Source organism: Chrysochloris asiatica, unplaced genomic scaffold (assembly GCF_000296735.1).
Source record: "Chrysochloris asiatica unplaced genomic scaffold, ChrAsi1.0 scaffold00003, whole genome shotgun sequence".
NCBI classification, from domain to species: Eukaryota; Metazoa; Chordata; class Mammalia; order Afrosoricida; family Chrysochloridae; genus Chrysochloris; species Chrysochloris asiatica.
Genome location: NW_006408521.1, coordinates 39,028,757 through 39,051,307, shown reverse-complemented (window position 1 = coordinate 39,051,307; position 22,551 = coordinate 39,028,757). Strand labels below are relative to the sequence as shown.

The window sequence follows — 22,551 nt, the reverse complement described above, 5'->3', positions numbered from 1 at the left end:
GACTTACAAGCTTTCTATGGTTATGCTTTTCGCTATTCCTTTTTCTCCCCCCTCCAGTGTCTAGTTTATAATATAACGCAAAGAAAACCAAGATTCAAAAGACAGCCAAGCATCTTAACATTATTCCCCCCTTTTCTCCATTCCAACCATGGCTCAATCTCTGTATCCCAGAACCCTGTTGTTCCCAGGTTGTGCAAGTATCATTATTTACCTCTGTCCCAATTAGCCCACTGAGACCTAATTGTTCTCCCATCTGCTTTGTTCTTCCATTCCCCTCTCCCTACTTGTATATTGTCTCCTCCCCAACACCCAAATTATCCTGTGTCTAATCCCTGCCCTGTGCTCCACCTTCCCCTCCCTCCCCTCACCCTCCCCAACATCCCAACAATCAACAAAGAATCTCCCCTACCCCCCTTTAGTATGGGTTCTTTCCCTTAGTCTTTTACAGTAGAGTCCATGATATTTTTAATATTCTCCTCCAACATGACTAACTCAAATGCATCAATTCTTCTGCGGTCTTCCTTATTCACTGTCCAACTGTCACATACATATAAGGTTACTGAAAATACCATGGCTTGGGTCAGGTGCACCTTAGTCCTAAAACTGACATTGTGCTGTTGCACATTTTTAAAAGACGTGTACAGCAGATTTGCCAAATGCAATACATCATGTAATTTCTTCACTGCTGCTTCCATGAGTGTTGAGAGTAGATTCAAGCAAAATGAAGTCTTTCAACAACTTCAATCTTTTTTCCATTTATATGGATGTTGTTTATTGGTCCACTGGTGAAGATTTTTGTCTTCTTTATGTGGAGGTGCAACTCATATTGAAGGCTGTGGTCTTTGAACTTTATCAGTTAAGTATTTGAAATCCTCTTCAGTTTCAGCAAGCAAGGTTGTATCATCAACAAATCACAGGTTGGTAATGAGCCTTCCTCCAATCCTGGTGCCACATTTTTCATATAATTCAGTTTCTCAGATTATGTGCTCATCTTAAAAACTGAATAAGTATGGTGAAAGAATACAACCCTGGAGCACATCTTTCCTAATTTTAAATGATTTAGTGTTCCCTTGTTCTATTTGAATAACTGCCTCTTGGTCTATGTACAGATTCCTCATAAGCATAACTAAGTGTTCTGGAAAACTCATTCTCAGCAATGCTATCCATAGCTTGTCATGATTACATAATCAAAAGCCTTGGTGTAGTCAATAAAACACAGGTAAACATCTTTCTGGCATTCTTTTGTCAGCCAAGATCCATCTGCCATCAATAAATGATATCCCTCATCCCATGTCCTATTCTGAATATAGCTTGAACCTCTGGCAGTTCTATTATTGTACATTTACAACCGTTCTTGAATTATCTTTAGCAAAATTTTACTTGCATGCGATGTTAATGATATTGTGCAATGTCTTCTGCATTCTTTTGGGTCACCTCTCTTTGAATGGGCACAAATACGGATTTCTTCCAAGCAGCTGACCAGGTAGTTGTTGTCTTTTGAATTTCTTGGTATAAATTAGTGAGACTGCCAGTGCTTCATCAGTTTAAGGACTTCAATTTGTATTCCCAATGCCTTCAGTGTACGTTGGACTTCTTCCTTCAGTATCATTAACTCTTGATCATATGCTACCTCTTGAAATGGTTGAACACCAACCATTTCTTTTTTGGTAGTGACTTTATGTATTTCTTCCATTTTCTTTTGATGTTTTCTGTCATTCAATATTTTACCCATAGAATCCTTTAATACCACAAGTCAAGGCTTCAGTTGTTTCTTCAGGCCCCTCAGCTTGAGAAATGCTGAGTGTTCTTCCCTCTTGGTTTCCTAAGTTCAAGTCTCTGCACAATTCATTGTAATATTCGACTCTGTCTACTTGAGCTGCTCTTCGAAACTTTCTATTCAGCTCTTTTACCTCCTTCCTCACTTCTTCCATTAGCTTTAGCATCTCAACACTAGAGAGTGAGTTTCAGAGTCTCTTCTGACATCTATTTTGATCTTTTCCTTCTTTCTTGTCTTTTAATGACCTTTTGCTTTCTTCTTGTATGTTCTTGATGTCATTCCACAAATCTTCTGGTTGGTCTTTAGTGTCTAATTCATCAAATCTGTTCTTCAGATGACTCTAAATTAAGGTGGAACAGATTCAAGGTCATATTTTGTCTCTCATGGGCTTCTTCTAATTTTCTTCAGCTTCAGCTTGAATTTGCATATGAACAACTGATGGTCTGTTCCACAGTCTGTCCCTGACCTTGTTTTGGCTGATGATATAGAGCTTTTCCACCATCTCTTTCCACCGATGGAGCCAATCTGATTTCTATGTATTCCATCTGGTGAAGTCCATGTGTATAGTCATTTTATGCTGTTTAAAAAAGGTTCTTGTAACGAACAAGTCATTGGTCTTGCAAAATTCTATCATGTGATTTCTAGCATAATTTCTATCACCAAGGCCTTATTTTCCAACCACTGATCTTCCCTCTGTTTCCAACTTTTGCATTCCAATCACCAGTAATTACCAGTACATCTTGACTGCATGTTTGATCAATTTGCCTGAAGAAGTTGATACAATTCTTCAATTTCATGACTGGCTTTAATGGTTGGTACATAAATTTGAACAACAGTGGTATTAACAGGTCTACTTTGTAGGTGTATGGATATTATCTTACCACAAACAGCATTGTACTTCAAGAAAGATTTTATTAAGTTCTTTTTTTATGATTAATGCGATGCCATTCCTCTTCAATAAAAGGAGTTCTGGTAGTATAGTGGTTAGAGTCGGGCTGCCAACCTCAACATCAGTAGTTCGAAACTACCAGTGGTTCCGCAGGAGAAAATGAGGCGTTCTGCTCCCGTAAAGATTTACAGCCTTGGAAACCTTGTGCAGGGTCACTGTGAGTCAGAACCGACTTCACAGTACTTAACAACAAATTCCTCTTCAATTAGTCATTCCTGGCATAGTAAACCACATGACTATCAGATTCAAAATAGCCAATTCCATTTTAGCTCACTAAAGCCTAGGATATCGATGCTTATGCATTCCATTTCATTTTTGACAACTTCCAATTTTCCTAGGTTCAGATTTTGTACATTCCATGTTCTGATTATTAATGGATGCTTATAGCTGTTTCTCTTCTACTTTGAGAAAGCAGCTCTTCCCCAGTTGCATTCTGAGTGCCTGCCAACTTGACAGGCTCATCTTCTGACACTATATCTAACAATACTCTGGTGCTCATCATATTTCAATAGTCAACATTCTGGTGCCATCTGACAGTGCTCTACTGCTATTCATAAGGTTTTCAATGATTAAATATCCGGAAGCAGTCAGAGTCTGTCTCTCCTTCTTTCTTGTCTGTCTTCGTCTGGAAGCTGACCTGAATTCTGTCTACCATGGTTGACTCTGCTGGTATTTAAAATATCGGTGGCATTCGCTTTCAGAATCACAGCAACATGTAAGCCACCAGAACGGACAGTAAGATGTTATCTGGGTAAAAAAAACACAAACTAGCATGTTTTTAAAATCTTTAACAGTATGTAGCTATTTATCTCTGTCAGGATACTAAAGCTTTTAGATCCTCAAGTTTGTTAAAATTAAAAATGGGGGTGTCAATCTCTTGGGGTTTTTGAGTAGAAAAAGTGTAGGAAATGTGTACTGGGCCCACATTAGTTACCTAATAGTGGCTATTATTTTTCAAATGAGCATTATATTTATCTTTTGCCCTTAATGACTGTGTTGTTGTTGTTAAGTGCCTCAAGTCAGTTTCAACTCATAATGACCCTATTAAATAGGGTTTCCAAGGAATGGCTGGTGAGCTTTAACTGCCCACCTTGCAGTTCAAACTGACCTATAACCCTCCCTGCATTAACCCGCAGCACCACACCAGACTCCTATCTTCTTATTCCATAATTAAGTTCTATATAGAGAACTATGTAGAAAATAATGGTGAAAAATCCCAGACCTAGCAATGCCTCGCTCTTCTTTTTCTTTTACGCTGTTGAATTTAGGTTCTGTTTCTGCCAGTTCTTTCTGCTTTTCTTCTATCTTTTCAAGTAGCTTCTGCCTCTCTTTCAATAAGCGTTTCTGTAACATAAATTAATAGAATTGTTTTATTAATTAACAAACAAACCTAAAAAGCTTATGAGATAATGGAACTTGCAACATAAAACAAAATTTTCTTTTAACATTACAAACAGAATTGCTATTTGAATGCCACTTATCTTAATGTGGTAAGTCTCTTATTAAAAAAATCCAAGCATATACCCATCACAAAAAGGATTTTCTTAGTTTCTATTTACCTCAACAGTTTCACAGTTTTAACTTACTCTTTGTTCACTATTGCCTGCCAATTCATCTTGCAAATCCTTCGCTTTAAGTTCCAACTTGGTCCTCTGCTTAATTTGTTCTTGTCGTTCAGCACTGAGCTGTTCCTTTTCTTCTTTCATAGCTGAAATTTTTGTTTTCAGTTCTCGAACTTGGCGTTCGATATCCTAGTCAAAAAACATGAAAGAGAAAGGAATCATGCAATTAGGTGTACAACAAGCAGAATTATGACACCATTAATACTATCTTGACTTTTTTTTTTTAAACTTACAATTTGGGTACTGTATTAAGTCCCCAGGTACAAACCTCTGATTTACTACTCTCACCTGCTTTTCATGTTATGTAAATTTACCTTCACTTTGAAATAATGAAACCAATCCCTACTAGCAATAAACCCAATGACACTGAGTTGATTTCTACTCATTGCGACTCTATACAGGTTTTCTGAAGCTATAAATCTTTACAGAAGGAAGTCTCATCTTTCTCCCCTGGAATATTTGGTGGATTTGAACTTCCAATCTTACAGCTAGTATTCCAGTGCTTGTCCTTTTTCTTGTACTAAAGTAAGGCTAAATAAGAAAAATAAGCATCTATTACAACTTAGCTACAAATCTGGCTTAAAGACAAACCTAGGATTATATATGTAACCTGGAAATAATCTGTACTCTGTCTTCCAATCCTCACTCTCTTCTCTGACTCCCCTTTGTGACTACCACTCCATAATTCTGGTATAAAAGGTTTACTGAGATCAAAAATTACAAGGTAGGCTCAAGTACATTTATAATCTTACCTCCATTTTATCTCTTGCATCCTGCTGAGCATCTCTCAATTGTCTGGATTTTTCTCCACTAGTCTCCCGCTTAGCAGAAAGCTAGAGGGTAAAAAATACCAAAAAGATAATTATTTCTAATCCATGTTGTATTTTAATATGTCATAATATCTAGTCTTAGTGTTTTACTGTATCTGTTAAAATAAACTAAAAGTAATCATTCAGTTAAATGTTTTTACCAAATCCATTGCCATTGAGTCAACTTTCTGACTCATAGGAGACCCTGTATCACAATGAACAACTGCCCCATAGGGTTTCCAAGATTGTAAATCTTTACAAAAGCAGACTGCTACATCTTTCTCCTAAGGAATGGTTGGTGGGCTTGAACAGGAGACTTCTCAGTTAAGAAGCGAGTGCTTAAAAGTAACCTCTATGCCACCAGGGCTGTTTTACCAAAATCTAAAATAATAATAAGATTGGTTTTCTTACTAATTACAAAATTTATTTTAAAAAGCTAAGGGGAAAAAAATCCAAGGAGCTTGAAAGGTGGCTCTCCTCTTAGCCTGGTCTGCCTGACATCACCATCCAGTTTTATTGCAGACACAACTACAAGGACTACATCAGTCTACATGAGAACTAGTTTTCCTTTGAGTAAACTGAAATAAAAACATTTGGTGACGAATTCATTCAGGAAAAGTTCTTTTTAGCTTTCTATTTAGTCACTGAAAGTGTAAACATAGCATGGATTTAAGTGATAAATGTAAATATTCTACCTCATCAAGTTTAGCACGGGTCTCATTAAGTTCCTGATTGTAAATGGTATATTCCAGGGCTCGTCTCATTTTATCCCACTTCTGATACTGTGCTAGTTCTTCTTTTTCTTCCTCTAACGTGTGTAATCTCTCTTCAATGTATTTTAGTAATTCATTTATTTTTTCCCGCTTTCCCTCTTTAAAAAAAAAAATGGGGAGGGGGGGAAAAAAGGAGTTGAATAAAAATCTTTATGGATAAACCATGAGTTAAATTTAATCTTAAGAGTTTTAACAACATCTCTTGGAATTAAATTATGTATAACCAAACTTAAGATACGAAAATGGCAATTCAGATGCCTTATTATAAAAAGCATCAAAGAACACACACAAAAAACAATAATTCTTTTAATACATGTGGCAAGATTCTCAACTTAAGCTTCCTTTCAAGCCAGTGCACCTTCTCACAACATTTTAAAAACCAACTAACGTTACGTTGTCAGTGTTACCAATTCTCAGTTTCTATTAATAATAGCATTATTTGTAACTGCCAAATATCTACTATATCCCAGTCACAGTGCTCTTCTGTTCCATTACTCATCAACACCAACTATGAGATATGACTTTACAGACACAAAAGATCACAAGTCAGTTCATTAGTCAGATTTTGAACTCAAGGGTAACTCTAGCCAAAATATGACATAGTACTTTAAAAGCAAAGTAAGGTTTCCATAATAAATATATTAATGAAGATTCAAAATTCAAACTTTGTATTTATTTGCTCTGAGTAACTTTAATGCCAATTCAGACTCCAGCAAAAAAAAAAAAAAAATCTTTTTAAAAGGAATGCATCCAAACTTCTGATCCTATCAAAGATGACAAAGCTAAAGGCACAAAACAGTGGGCCTGCAAAAGTACTCTTTCCCTAACAGCACTATTTCTTTATCCAGAGAGATGAATTATTAGAAATTCCAAAATCTTTATCCAGAGAGATGAATTATTAGAAATTCCAAACCTTAAGTGCCTCAAACTAATTTTCTCTCCATTTTGAACATAGGAAAATTATCATACAATATACTTCTGAGAATACAAAAGAGACATAACTTCTTTTGACTATTATACAATAATTTGCAAAACAAGAAACACACTCACTCTTCACTTAACTGACATGATTAGGTTCCAAGACCAGGCCATCATATGAAAATCGGTGTTAGGGGAAATGGGGGATGACCACAACATTGCGGAACTGCCAAATTACATCATTATATAACTGCCAGACCACTGAAATCATGACTTAGCAAAGTTGACACATAACCTTAAACCATGTCTGTGCTACTCTTGCCTCACCCTTCAGTACTCACTACAATTATACATTGCTAAAGCACAAAGTAGTTAAAATATTTTCACTATTAATGTAAATGTGAAATGTTGCCTAACGAGAAAGTACATGAGAAGTAGGGGTAAAGCATTAATTACATTGATTTTACCTGTTTCTTTCATTAAGGAGATGCTTTCTTCTTTTCGCTCATCATACACTCTAGTACCAGCAACTTCTCTTAATAGCTTTAGTCTCTGCGAGTCTGGTGCTGTCGCCATTTGGTTGATCTAAAAAATTTTAGAAAAATAATCACTGCACATCTATATAAAGCTCTTTAAAAACAACAGTATGCCTTAAAAGAGTTTTTAATATACATATACTCAAATGCTGACTTCTTTATCCTTAATAGATTATCTTTAGATTATGAGTTTACTAATTTGTATGTTGTTGTTAAGTGCCACTGAATCAATTTCGAATCACAGCAACCTTGTATAGGGTTTCCAAGGAGCAACTGGTGGGTTTGAACTATCGACACTGTGCACTGTGGTTTGCAGTACAGGGTCACTATGAGTCGGAACTGACTCCACGGCACTCAACAAAAACAACAACGTATAATGGTTACAGAGGTAGGAGAAGTGTTAGGGGGAGGGGAAATTGTTCATGGGCTAGAAGGTAAGCATAACAAGAGGTATACAACAAGGGAGAGGTTAGCAGAGGAAAGCTAAAGGTAACAGGAGATATAGGGAGGAATGCAATATTAAAGTGAATAGAAGTAAATACTGTTAACTGATGGTACATGGAAGAGACTGAAATCTTTGTAATGAAGCAAAGTATATGAGTTGTTGAATGTAAAACTGATGATCTGTTCTGTAAACCTTCACTCAATTTCGATTAAGAAGTTGTAAAAAAATGTTAGTCGCATTAAAAAAAAAAAAAAGAAAGAAAAGAAAGTAAAAGTTACTGTTAACACTTTTATACTAAACAAGTACCAACCCCAATCTAAGAATATATGTATCAAAATACAATCCCCTTTTAGATCCTCATCACTGGACATCTCAATTAAACATATTCATTTATTCAACTTACTCCAAAAAAAGTAGTATTTGCGTATCACATGTTCTATACTGCTAGGCATTAGATATACAGCAACAACTAGAAAAGAAAAGGTCCTGCCCTTGTGGAGCCTACATTCTAGATAATAAACATTTTGTAATAGCGTAGTATGTGCTGTGGGGAAAAAAAAAAAAAAAGACATAATAAGGAAAATAAAGCAGAGAAGACTTGTGAACAGAGGCAGTGCTCTTACAAATATAAGGTAGTCATGGATGGCTTACATAAAATAACAAGGAGGGAAGACTCAGGTAACTGCTCTTTCAAATTAATTTCCTTTTAAAAAATGTAATGCACACAAATAGTAAAGAAGGTCTTCTCAAAACCCTTTTCTTCCAATACATTTCCCCAAAATAAAATGCCATACTTTTCTAGACTTCTAAATGATGATTTTCCAACAAATATCTAAAAAAATCATCCAATATAACATTAAGAACTGAACATTCTTTGAGAACTCCGCTCTAGAATTCCCATTTCACCTTCCACTCACCCTCCAAATAACATATATTATAAAAAACTACTAGGGTACCTAGGAGTAAGCATTCAGAAAAAGAAATTATCTTAGAGACAATTTAACGTATACAAGGAGATAGCAAAACAATTGGCGTTTACAGTTTAGCTTATAGATTTTAAAGAATATAACTTCTATAAGGGAAAATAATATGCAGCACTATTGAAGATCTCTGAAAATAGACTTTTTTATATTCTAATTGTGATAAAGTAATATAATATTCACTCTAGAAAGTTATTTTTCAAATTGGATTTTTGTATATTTTCTTTAATACAAGGGGGCTTCAAAAAGTTGATGGAAAAATTCCATTATCTGTTCTATTTTTCCATGAACTCTTTGAAGCTCCCACATTATAGATGTTATTATAGATGATTTTTAAGAATCTTATAAATGACTATTTAAGAATAAGTTAAGATTTTAAACATCTAAATATTTAAGATTCTTAAATAATTTAAGTTCTCAACTAACTTCATAGGATATAGTGAATAATTCAGGTTTTGCCAAGAAAACAAGACCCCCATAACTGATACCCTATTATGTTGTTGTTAATTGCTGTCAAGCTGGTTCCAATTCAGAGTGACCCTTTTTCCTTGTGGTTAGCAGACCAGTGCTTGCTTTTTCTCTAGTGCCACACAAGGACTTCACCCTATTATGTATTGGGTCTTCATTTGCTACTTTATAACCAGATAAAAGATATGCTTATTTCAATAAATGTAAATGAAAAACACAGAAAACAAGGTATATTTTTTGCTTCAATTTAACCAGTGTAATTAATGAACCAAACCCATCATTCAAGTGAAGAATACTCAGAAAATGAATTCTATAAATAGGGACCAGAATTTTTTTTACCTTTCCTTGTTTAACAATATAATAAGGATTACTTCGAGAAAAGCCAGCACTTTCGAGGAGATTCATCACATCATTTTTCCTGTTGAGAAATAGTGAAATTCCTTTGTTAGATACATACTTTCAAAGCATTCAACAATAAGCAAAATAGGAAAGAAAAGAATATCATTCATTACATGTGTCGTCAGCCTTCGAAAATCTTACGATTCTTACTTTATGCTAAAATACTGACTTGTTTCACATGAGGCAATATGCCTCACTTATGAAGCAAATAAAAGGATATGTCTACGCTTTTGTTTAAAAAAAAAAAAAAAAGTAAATGTGAAGAAAAATGCTTACGTGACCATTTTCTTGTCTAAGAAATATTGATCCTTTTTGGCACCAATTACTCTTCTAAGTGAAACTTCCTCCTTATCAATCTATTAAAACATTTTAAAGCACAAAATTAAAACAGAAAAAGTAGGAAACTTGTTTCAGTAAATTAGCCATATCGAAGGACATGCTATGAATGAGTGCTCAATTCAGTAATTTAGGTCATTTGAAAGTTCCCTGACTGTAAATTTTCTTATCTAAGAATATGCTATGAAGGAGTACCCAATTCTCATGACAGACAGTTTTCACAAGTTTCTGTATTCCCATCTAGTTTCCCAAAATGTTTAAGACAAAACTAGTGTGTAAACTGTGAAGTTATTTAACATATGCTCACGTATAAAAGCTAAAGTACAGCTATAAAAAAAATGCTACTAAGTATGAAAAATATTTAATTCCTTCAATAAAATTCTAAACATTACTAAAAACAAAGAATAACTCACTGGTAACCGGTTGTCCGAATTGTCAAAAATAATCTCCACAAAGGCAGAAATAACACGAGGACCAGTGCCTTCCTAAAACATTTAAAAACAAACAAAAAAACACAGCACATTTTCCATTTCAGTGGTGTTTTCATAGTCTTTCAACACTTTTTAAAAGATTAATGCATGTTAACAAGCCTCATTCTATGGAGAAAAAACTCTATCAGACTAGTATAGAGCTCTTGTCAAAACCACAGAGATAGTGGATTACTCTGAGAGTCACCTAAGTGTAGAAAGAACAGTGTTTCTTTAAACATTTAAGAATGTCTATATAATTTTGTGGCAGCATCAATGGGCTCAAACGTAGCAGTGACTGTGAGGCTGGCCCATGACCAGGCAGTGTTTGTTCTGCTGTGCATAGCATCGCTATGAGTTCGTACTGACTAGATGGTACCTAACAATAACAACATAATTTTAAATCTGCTATGGGGTCCTGGTGTGGCGCTGTAAGTTAATGCGCCTGACTGCAAAGCCGGTTGAACTGCAAAGTCGGCAGTTCAAGCTCACCAGCTGCTCCTTGGAAACCCTATACAGGGTCACTATGGGTCAGAATCAACTTGACGGCACTTAACAACAACATAGAAACACACACATTCAATATGTATCATATTTAGACCAATCTTATAACCTAACCACCACATACCAAGGTTCTAGAAACTGTTATCATAAAATGATTATTAATTTGTGTTGTGAGAAACCTAGGTTTTTCTACAGAGAATCAGTCCTGATTATGAGGCTATGAATTCAAGCTTAAGAGGGAAAAAAATACACATGGTTAAACAAAAAGAACACATCAAATATGAAAGACATTCACTTTGCCAAGCTACATTAAGGCACTTCCCTTTCTGGCCTTATAATAAATTCCAAGCTATATGAGGGGACTTCACAAAGTTTGTGGATAATGTAATTAAAAATAACGGACATCCCTTAGTATTCAAATCAGAAAGATAAGTGTCATCATGTTATTATATGGTGGTGGTTATATGCTGTGGAGTCAGAACCGACTCATAGCGACCCTGTACAGGGTTTCTAAGGCTGTAAATCTTTACAGGAACAGAAAGCCTTATCTTTCGCCCTCAGTGCAGCTGGTAGTTTTAAACTGCTGACCTTAAGGTTCGCAGCCCAATTCATAACCACTACACTACCAGAGCGCCTTATGTTATTATATGTTGTTGATGTTGTTAAGTGCCGCTGAGTCGATTCCGACCCATAGCAACCCTGTATAGGGTTTCCAAGGAGTGACTGGCAAACTTGAACCACTCACCTTGAGAATCAAATGACTTTGCAGTCCAGCACATTAACCCACAGCACCACACCAGGACTCCATGTTATTAAATAGCCATATAAAATTTTATCCTAAGGTAACTGTAGCTCATTACTAGCTAATGAAAATTCTAACAATTTTCATTACTGTATATTCTATCATAAGGAGCTCTGGTAGTGTTGTGGTTACGAGTTGGGCTGCTAATCTCAAGGTCAGCAGTTCGAAACTACCAACAGTTCCACGGGAGAAAGATGAGGCTTACTGCTCCCGTTAAGATTTACAACAATACTCTATCATAAGGTGCCTTGATAGAGTAGTAGATTATGTGTCACGCTGCTAAATCAAAAGGTCAGAAGTTCAAATCCACTAGCAGCTCTGTGAAAGAAAAAGAAAGCTTTCTGCTCTCATAAAGATTTACAGTCTCAGAAACCCTATAAAGGGTTGCTGTAAATTGGAACCAACTGGATGGAACACCACCACAAACACCACATTCTTTCATACTGGAAAATGTTACTTTTGAAGTAATAATTTTGGCTTAGACAATTTGTATGCTGTTTAGTTTTCAATGTTGCTTTTCTATGCCTCTACATTCTGATTCTGTATTACAAAATTCCTAATCCCCAATCCTTAAGGAGTTCTGGTAGCATAGTGGTTACGAATCAGGCTGCTAACCTCAAGGTCAGCAGTTCAAAACTACCAGCCGTTTGAGGGGAGAAAGATGAGACTTTCTGCTCCCGTAAAGATTTATAGACTCGGAAACTCTGTGCAGAAACATTATGAGTCAGAATTGATTCCATGGTACTTAACGACAACAATCCCCAATCCTATACTCTTCTCTTTTTTTTAATTCAGCCAATTTGCTTCTTGTATTTCAGCAGACCACATATTTAACAATAAAGAAAATTACTACAATAAGCCTTACAATGTTCTGCTAATATAATTATATTAGAATTATATAGAAATTAAGCCTTCATCCTTTATTAGTATTACCAAACCAATTGGCATCAAGTCAGTTCTACCCATGGAGACACACACTATGCCATAGGAGAACTGTTACACAGTGCTTTCAATGGTTAACGTTTTTGCAAGCAGATGACAGGCCTTTCATTTGACACACCTCAGGGTAAACTCAAACTTCCAACCTTTTGGTTTTATAGCTGGTATATTACCATTTGCACCAGCCAGAAAGTCCTACATTAATATGTTGATGGTTTCATTGTGTTCTATAGAACTGCCCCAGAGGGTTTCCTAGGCTGAAATCTTTAAAACAGTAAATCACCTTATCTTTTTCCCTATGGAGTAGCTGGTGAGTTTGAACCACTGTCCTTTTGGTTAGCAGCCCAGCACTTAACCATATTGTCACTAGGGCTTGGTTACTATATCCTTTATATTAATATAGTAGCTGGTGTGGCACTGAAGGATAATGCACTGGACAGCAAAGCCAGTGGTTCAAACCCACCAGACGCTCCTGAGAAACCCTATACAGGGTCGCTATGAGTCAGAACCAACTCTATGGCACTTAACAACAAATTTCACAGCAGAATAACACACAAGGGATAGCCTGAGACATGTTTACTTGAATAAATTATGTTGTCCACTGGGATTTATGATATTATTTTTTTACATTTACACATAATTAATAATGTCTTAAAGCAGTCTCACTTACATGCAACAAAGCCAATCGCTGTTCTGGACGTAGATGACTAAACTCATCACTGAGAACAAACTGAATTGCTAGAAATACACAAAACATAACATTTATATATTGCACACAAGTTCTAAAAGCATTTTCCTATGTACTATCTCATTTGATTCTCACAAGCTATCTAAAATAGGCATGGCAAATATCTCCATTTCTATAGTCAAAAAAATAATCAGAGAGGTTAAATGTTTTATCTAGTTTCACATAGCTAATAAATCAGTGGGAATAAAACTGAATTTAGATCCTCAGACTCGAAACTACACTAAAACAGTATTCAGTGTGAAGAAAGATTTCCTGGGTTTCATGTAGATAGAACCTCAGAAAATGAATGCTTTTAGTAAATTAATAGAAGATATCTAGATCTTATCATATTTAAAAATTCAAAAAGAATACATACCATAAAAGAAGTTACTTTTTCCAGATCCATTTCTGCCCACTACAAATTTTCAAAAAATACATATTATTTATTAGAAAAAAAACATAAAATTTAGTAACTATAAAAATAAACTATTAAAATTCTTTCTAATTTTCTTACATCTTAATATTTAAAATTAAATGTAACACATTCAACAAAAGAAACCAATAAACAAAGCAATTTCACTCACCACATGAATGCAAGTTTTCTATAAACTCCATATATTTTTAAAAAGAAACTTATTATTAATTGTTTTGTTCTCTCAACTATTTGAAATTAATAGAAATGACTTTAATAACTGGATTTCATAATTTATAATCATGACTATAAATATGAAATTCTAGTTTAATTATATATTAAAAGTATTTTTAACAATTTAAAGAATCATATATTGCCAACATTCTAATATATATCTAATCATTTAAAATTCTCAAAACTGTTTACATACTAAGCTGTCTATGATCAACCCTATTTATCATTCAGTCTCACAGAACCAAGTCCACTAACCAACTCAATCCACTGCCATCTAGTCAATTCCAACTCATATTGACCCCTTTCCTTTTAAGATTGTCAAGGCTGTAAATCTTTATGGGAGCATCATCTTTCTCCCATGAAGCAGTTGGTGGGTTTGAACTGCAATTAGCAGTTCAATGCTAATCCTACTGTGCCAGAACAAGTCTAGACAATTATAAAGCATTTTTTTAAACAATGACCTGAACTTTAAGATAACCAGTTTCATATACCAGCTGCTCTTTGGAAACCCTATACAAGGTTGCTATTAGTCGGAACCAACTCGACTGCACTTAACAACATACATAAAATATGAAGTTTCTGATTTAACTCACATTTGGATTTCTTTGGTTAAGCAAATATTTCAAAGTTAAGAATAATAAAACTATGCAAATGTCTATATTAACTAAAATATAGTTAATATTATGGGCAAGTTAACTGCCTAATCCTAATTTACCACTTTAATGCAAATAAAGGGATATGTTATGCCACAAAGTAAGGGAATAATTATAAAAGGGGCTCCTACTGGCCAAATCTGCAGCAAGTAGAGCACCAAAATAATTAAGAACAGTAATGAAATTCTTAATCATAAATAAGGAAGGAGGGGGGGCAGAATCTTGGTTATAGTAGAATGCCATGTGCTAAGTGTGGAAGGAATACTGCAAATGGAACTATCAGGAAGGCTAGAATGCTAAACTACTGAGGAAATTTTGATGAGAATATTCAAATAGTCCTAAAATGCTATTAGTTACATGGTATAAAACAGCAACTGTGTGGTGCCATAGGATAAACACTCGACCTCACGGTTGGTTTGAAATGCAACGTTGGCGGTTCAAACTGTCCATCTGCACCTCAGAAACCCTATACGGGGTCGCGGTGAGTCGGAACTGACTGGATAGCACCTAAGAACAACAACATACAACAGGGAAATAGAAAAACACCTTCACTAAGTGACCAAAAGCAGTATCTCTAAGGGTACATGTGCCTCCAGATGTGCTACCCTGAGAAAGACATCAGTTCTAAATAACAAAGCTATAAAAGACAACGAAAGGCTTTGCTTTTAGTTGTAAAGGATTGCTGTTAGTTGCCACTGAATTGATTCGGATTCATGACAACCCCAAGTGCACAGAACTGCTCCATAAGGTTTCAAGGTTGTGATGTTTTGAAAATAGACTGTCAGGCCTATCTCCCCCAAGATGTCTCTGGGTGGGTTCAAACTGCCAACTTTTCAGCTAGTAGTCAAGTGCCTAACCATTTCACCACCCAACTGCCTATAGAAAAAATTACAGGAGACATAACAACTAAATGCAATACTTAATTCTAAATTAGATACTGTACTTACTGGAGGTAAAAAAAAAAAAAAAAAAAAGTTCTGTAAAGACATTTCTAGGCCAATCAACATAACCAGAACATGAGCAGCAGATTAGTAATGTCACATTTGCTGAAGTCGATAACTGTACTCTGATTACGTAGAGAATATTCTATTCTTAGAAAATATACATTGAAATCAGAGGGCGATGATATTATAGCTTACTAAGGAAAAAAAAAGTGTGTGTGTACAGAAAAATTGGGAGAGCAAGTGCAAATGATAAAGCTAGTAGGGAAATGAGAATAGTTGAATCTGGAGATAAAGGGTAGAAGAGTATTCTCTATAATTCTGTGCAACTCTTCTGTAAATCTGAAATTTCAAAATAACAAGTTGAAAAATATAAATGTGTCCTTATTGTTGTTAAGTGCTGTTGAGTTGATTCTGACTCATAGCAACCCTGTGTAGGGTTTGTGAGGAGAGACTGGTAAGTCCAAACCACCGACCTTATAGTTCAAACTGACCTTGTAATCTAGTGCTTATCCTACAGAGCCATACAAGGACTCCAATTTACCTTTAAACAAATACATATATTTCAATAGTAGCCCACTTATAAGCATTTTTTTTTTTAAAGTCATTTAAGAATGACTTCATGCCATACCAGGACTCCCAAAGTAAAACAGTAGATCAATTTTAAAGGATGCTAAGTACTCATCCTGGTGTGGTGCTGTGGGTTAATGTGCTATATTACAAAATCAGTTTGAACCACAAAGTTAGTGGTTCAAGTTCACCAGCTGCTTCTTGGAAACCCTATTCAGGGTCACTATGGGTCGAAACAGACTCAAAGGCACTTATATTCAATAAGGAAAGGAGAGAAAGATATTAACAGATTATACTCTGAACATTAAAAAAAAAAAGAAAAGGGGGGGCATACTTGCAGATGTATACAAAGACTGAAAAGGTATTCAGGGAGACCCAGTTCACATGCCCCCCCTCCCCAAGATTTATCCATACCAACCCAGGTGCTGGCTACCTGTCAGTGAATATTCTGAGTTCTCTGTAATCTCTGGTTATTTTAACCCACCCTAGGGGAGTATTGGTAGCATAGTGGTTATGAATCGGGCTGCGAACTGCAAGGTCAGCAGTTCGAAACTACCAGCTGCTCCCCAGGAGAAAGATGAGGCTTTCTGCTCCCGTAAAGATTTACAGCCTCGGAAACCCTGTTCAGGGTCACTAATGGGTCGGACCCGACTCGACAGCACTAAACAACAACAACAGGGGAGTATTCAGGTCACATCTGTGAACCAATGAAAGACGAGTCAAGTAACAAATTCCTCTTCCATTTGACATTTCCAATGCATGGTGGGTCTAACAAAGTCTGTTTGGAAATTATGAAACATGACCACATACTAGCTGTGTCTTCTTTATAGAGTTGTGACAAGCTCTGCTCCTCACTCTTACCCTCAGACTGCACGTCCATTGAATCTTTGGTAGTTAAACCAGCCTTAGGCTCTATTTTCTAGGAAACCATGGCTAACATGAGTATGTTGTTAAGTGCTTTTGAGTTGGTTCCGACCCACAGCGACCCTGTATAGGGTTTCCTAGGACCATCTGGTGAGCTTGAATTGCCGACCTTGCAGTTCAAATGGCTTTGCAGTCTGGCATATTAATCCACAGCGCCACACCAGGACTCAGTTCATTAATATATTATGAATGACTGCCACTTGTAAGAAAAATTACACTTCATTGAAATTTTCTTCCTTTAGTTTTTCTGCTCCTCCACATCATACTATATTGAATATAATGACCGTGCATTTTTTGTTGTTGCTGCTAAAAAGACTAGAGAAAAAATAACCTTATAAAGTAGTATGTTGACACACATACCGAAGATTAACATAAAGGTATCTGGCTTCAAGTCTTACTGATTCATTTTTTAATACATCAATCAATATGCATGACTTTTTATCTTTGCTGCATTATTAAGATAAGTTTTTATATGTTTAAAGCAGATTAATCAGTAAAGCTTGAGTTTTAATTAAAACAATACTTAGACAATTTTCCTTTATAAAAGTGACTATTGGCAATGTATATATTGCAACCAAAGTAGTAAAACCACTTTTGATGGTCATCAACTATTGGGTCTCTCCCAGTCCAGAAAAAGAGTGATGAAATTAAAGATGCAAAGCAAACAATCAGTCCATAGAACTAACATGAACCCCAGTCTCCATGACCCTGAGACCAAAAGAACTAGTTGATGCTCTGCTGTCTTTGCTGATTGTTCTGAAAGGGACCACAACAGGAGGTCCTAGAAAGAGTGTGAGAAAAATGTGGGGAAAAAAACCTCAAAAACATGGAAAAAAAAAAAAAAAACCAAGCTTACTGGTCTGATAGAAAATGACGGAACCACAGAGACTAATACAATCCTCAATTACTCATCCTTCAGGCCTGGAACTGAACTCATTCGAAGTGGCTCCACTTTCAATAAAACAGTAAGATAGGTAGGATCAGTGAACCACAAGGTCAGCTGTTCAACCCCACTAGGCACAATCCTTGCTATGCTTCATCCCACTGTTATAGATACCGTGTCAATCCACCTAACTGAGAATCTTCCTCTACAGTTTCCATAGAGCAGCTGGTATTGAATCACCAACACTGTGGTTCAAACTGACCTTGCAGTCCAGTGCTTAAACTACAGCGACACACCAGGGAGGGCTCCGTTGTTGTTGTTAGGTGCCATCAAAATCAGTTCCAATTCATAGTAACCATGTACAACAGAATACTCCCTAGACCTATGCTGTCCTCACAATCCTTGCTAAGTTTTCAGTAGCTGGAGCAAGAAGAGTGTTCTTTCTATATTCCCAACTACAAGGCTGCAACTGATGTATGGAGTACAAATAAAACTATTATACAGAATAAAGGAATATGATTATACAATTCTTTGTAAATCTAACTTTAACCTAATGATGAGAGCTGTATGACAGAACTCTGAGTCAATGTTGTTGTTAGGTGCCATAGAGTCAGTTCCAACTCACAGCGACCCTATGCATAACAGGACAAAACACTGCTCGGCACCATCCTCAAAAATCGTTACTACACTTGAGCCCAGTGCGTCAAGAGCACATTTAGAAGCACTCTATGGAATCTTGGTATGGATAAGCACTGGACTGCTAACAGCAAGGTTGATGATTCAAACCCACCAGCTGCTCCCTGGTAAACCCTATACAGGGTCACTGTGAATAGGAACTTAACACTTAACAACTTCATCTGTCCTTTAACAGTTCAGCAGACAGACAGAAAACACTTTGGTTGACTATATTAGCAAAATGGGCACTGTAATCTGAAGACTGAAAATTACATAATCGTTGTGATGAAGTGCCGTCAAGTTGGTTCCAACTCACAGCACCCTTGTATAGGGTTCCTAAGGACTGAGTGGTTTGAGCCACTGATAGTGCTTATCCTACAGCACTGCAAGAGGAGTCCAAAATTTATATAATGGCAACCACTAATTATTTAGTTTTTTTTCCAAATGCTTACATATATCCTTTATTCTTGTTCATTTAATCTTCCCAACGACCTATGAAGGGGCTATCACTATCTCCACTTAAATAAAAAAACAAAAGCTTCTAAGATCATTTGAACCCCATTCTGTTTGATTCCAAAATTATGCCCTTCCCACCAAGCTGCAATGTCCTCCCTTAGACATTATGACAAGAAAAGAAAGCTGAGAACAATCTAATTTATGACCAAAGCATGTTGTTGTTATGTGCCGTGGAGTCGGTTCTGACTCTTAGAGACCCTGCACAGGGTTTCCGAGGCTGTAAATCTTTACGGGAGCAGAAAGCCTCATCTTTCTCCAGTGGAACAGCTGGTTGTTTCAAGCTGCTGACCGTGAGATTAGCAGCCTGATTCATAACCACTACGTTACCAGAGAGAGCTCCTTGACTAAAGCATGATCATCTATTGAATAAAATAGTAGTGAGCAAACCAAACATATGACTTATCAAGAACAGAATAACTCAAACACTGAATTCACTAAATTAAATCGTTCTCTAAGTGCTGTAGGATAAGCACTGGACTGCTAACCGTAAGGGTGGCATTCCACACTCACCAGCTGATCCTCAGAAACTCTATTCATGGTCACTACTGGTAGGAACTGAATCCACAGCACTTAAGGACAAAGATACTAAAAGGCATTTTCACACACACAAGATTACTCAAATAAAATTGAGTAACTTACTACTACTCTCTTATGCAAGCACTGAAATGGACAAAATAAGCAATTTACCAGTGTAGATAAAAGAATAAAGAAGCGATTTCACACTGAAAAATTAAAATAGATAAATGCATGTAATACTCAAAAAAACAACTCCGGTCTCTTGATGTCAGTATGTGGCTTGAAAGGGTATTGCGGCACATAAGATGAACACCGGACTGCTCACTGCAAGGTCGGTGGTTCAACGCCACCCGTCACTCCTCTGAAGCCCTGTGCAGAGTGGGTCACTACTCAACAACAAGGAATGTTAAGAATGATGGAGTAATCCAAGAACACTTACCAATCACATTATGTTTTGAACTGAAGGGATCTACAATTGTCTGATCTCTGTAACTCCGAAAGCCCTGGATAATAACCTAGCAAAAGAGAGATTTCTGAGAACACACGCAAACAGCAATCAATTCTCAAAGAAAGTAGCATTTCTTTCCATTCTGTTTTCTCACTCAATGCAAGATAGACACGTCTCCACTCCTGAAAAGAAACACTCATTTTTGAATGGGATGATCAAAAATCTTTTTTCAAGCACTCCGTTTATAATGGGGGAGGTCGCAATAAAATAAACATTTTTTAAAAAAAATCCGAAAACCCTCCTTGGCTGCCCGTTACTATTTTTAGGAGTCCTGAGCAGCAGACTGAGGAGGAGCTTGCAGTCCCGAGCCAAGGGGGTCCCCAGCTCCCCAGGCGGCTCCCTTCAGCAAAGACGCAAATGCCCCCAAGCAGGAGTCCGTCCAATAGAAAGCCTCCCCCCAAAGCCGGTGAATGGGCTCCTCTAGGCCGGGGACTCCCGCGCGGGAAGACCATTTTGACAGAAGTAAACAACTGACTGGAGCGCTACACCTCCGGTAAGCACCAGGCGCCCTTCTCCGTCTCCGGGAAACCCGTGAGGGGAAAGGTCCCCGGTTCCAGCCGACACCCCCAAAGGGGTCCCGGGGGAAGAGACCGCGCTCCCCACAGCCCCCTCACACGCGCGTCCGACCACCCCGACAGGATCACACGGCCCTGCCCGCTCCCCGCGGCCCGGCGTCCTGCCAGCTCGAAGCCCTCCCGGCGGGCGCCCCGGGCCCTCCCTACCTCCCCGAAATCCGGCTTCCCTCAGACAAGAGCCCCGCGAGGGGGCCGGGCTGCAGAGGCGTGCGCCCCACTTTTCCCTGGGTCCCCGTGGGCCCTCTCTCCCCTCCCCCACACGCCCCCGGCCAGCCCTGGGGTTTACCCGCACGTTGGGAGAGGTGCGAGGCCGCGGGTCGCAAAGGGACACCCCCGCCTCACGGAGCGTTTATCACGGACGGGCGAGGGGCAAGACGAGTGCGCAGGCCTTACCTGCTTTATGTACATGGTTCCGCGCCCCGAACCGGGGAGAAAGCCTCCCCGCGGAGCAGCTCCGGCACCACAGCCGGGAGGTCTGGTGAGGCGCCCACGAGACCACTCCCCTAATGCGCCGCTCACTCCCCTCAAGCCAAACAAAATGGCGGCGCCCGTGGAGGCGGAGCGCGCGCCTCGGGCGGAACCACTCTGGAGGCCCCAATAGAGTGTAGGAGTAGCCCGGGTCAAAACTGCTCTTCCTTGTTATCAAAGCAAGCCTTCTACATCGTTATTGGTTGGATTACATTAGATTTTAGAAAGTTATAGCGGAATATTTCCTGCGATTTAACCAGAAGCTTCAAAGTCTTGGCCGTGAAGTTGGACTTTACCCCCTCCGAGCGTGGAGCCAATGGTAGCGTCCACAAGGGGGGAAACGTTCGGCGCCAAAGCCAAGTGAGAGACTCTGAGGGCCAGTTGCGGAGCTGGCCGGTGACCACGTGGTCCCAAGCTGTTTAAGAGTGCCTGCCCCCGCCCCCGCCCGCACCCCCGAGCTGAGGGCGCCAGGCATCGAACCCGTGGACTGTGGAGACCGCTGGGTCTCTGCTGCTCTATTACTGTCCCTCGTTCCAAAAACATACAAATTTAGAACCACCCCCACGCCTGGCTCCGAACCTCGCACTCTCAAGACAGCCTGAAGGGACTTGTCAACGCTGGAAAATTTGTTTTAATGATGTGATAATTAATACCCCGGGAGCTGTTACTGCGCTGCCATTTGCTGTAAATCTAGGCAAACCTGTACAATTGCAGCAAAAAGAGATTTACTACATGAGGTAGAAAACGACTTATTTATTTATCTTTTTAATACTGCCTGAAAGATGTTAGGTACATTGCGTAGCCGTAGGTCTATCTGACACGTATCATTCCTGGGGGGAAAATTATTTGTTTAGAAATTGTATCTCTTGGCCACTCTGAAATTACCTGCTAGGAATAGAACAAAATAGCAGCTCAAATTAGTCCCTACAGTCTCATACCACATCCCCCTAAGGGGGAAAGGGGCAGTTCTGGCCCTAATTTTCGTTCATTTGGTTTAATAGTCTCTTAACTCCATCCCCCATAACACAGTACCGTTGGTGGTGATAAAGGTCTTTAACGAGATGCAAATCAAATCCTATCAACCCTTATCATTAAACATTTGGCTTCGGGATTAGATTCTCTGTCCCCTGTCCATTTCTAAAGTTGTAGGATTTTAAGTAAGGAGCTCTGGTAGCGTAGTGGTTACGAATTGGGCTGCGAACCTTAAGGTCAGCGGTTCGAAACT

At 38.0% G+C, this 22,551-nt stretch overlaps 1 protein-coding gene across 1 annotated transcript in view; it reads right to left on the bottom strand.

Moving 5' to 3' along the window:
• The window catches only part of SMC3 (structural maintenance of chromosomes 3), a 54,583-nt gene extending 33,317 nt beyond the window's left edge, over positions 1 to 21,266 (bottom strand). Inside the window, exons 1-12 of the mRNA XM_006831335.1 lie at positions 21,252 to 21,266; positions 20,215 to 20,290; positions 13,828 to 13,866; positions 13,395 to 13,462; positions 10,426 to 10,497; positions 9,953 to 10,032; positions 9,617 to 9,695; positions 7,316 to 7,433; positions 5,853 to 6,028; positions 5,101 to 5,181; positions 4,313 to 4,477; positions 3,949 to 4,070 (exon numbers count right to left, since the gene is read on the bottom strand). Coding sequence (XP_006831398.1) covers positions 3,949 to 4,070; positions 4,313 to 4,477; positions 5,101 to 5,181; positions 5,853 to 6,028; positions 7,316 to 7,433; positions 9,617 to 9,695; positions 9,953 to 10,032; positions 10,426 to 10,497; positions 13,395 to 13,462; positions 13,828 to 13,866; positions 20,215 to 20,290; positions 21,252 to 21,266 — 1,091 coding nt within the window. The remainder of the gene's footprint in view (positions 1 to 3,948; positions 4,071 to 4,312; positions 4,478 to 5,100; positions 5,182 to 5,852; positions 6,029 to 7,315; positions 7,434 to 9,616; positions 9,696 to 9,952; positions 10,033 to 10,425; positions 10,498 to 13,394; positions 13,463 to 13,827; positions 13,867 to 20,214; positions 20,291 to 21,251) is intronic.
• Positions 21,267 to 22,551: the final 1,285 nt, after the last annotated feature.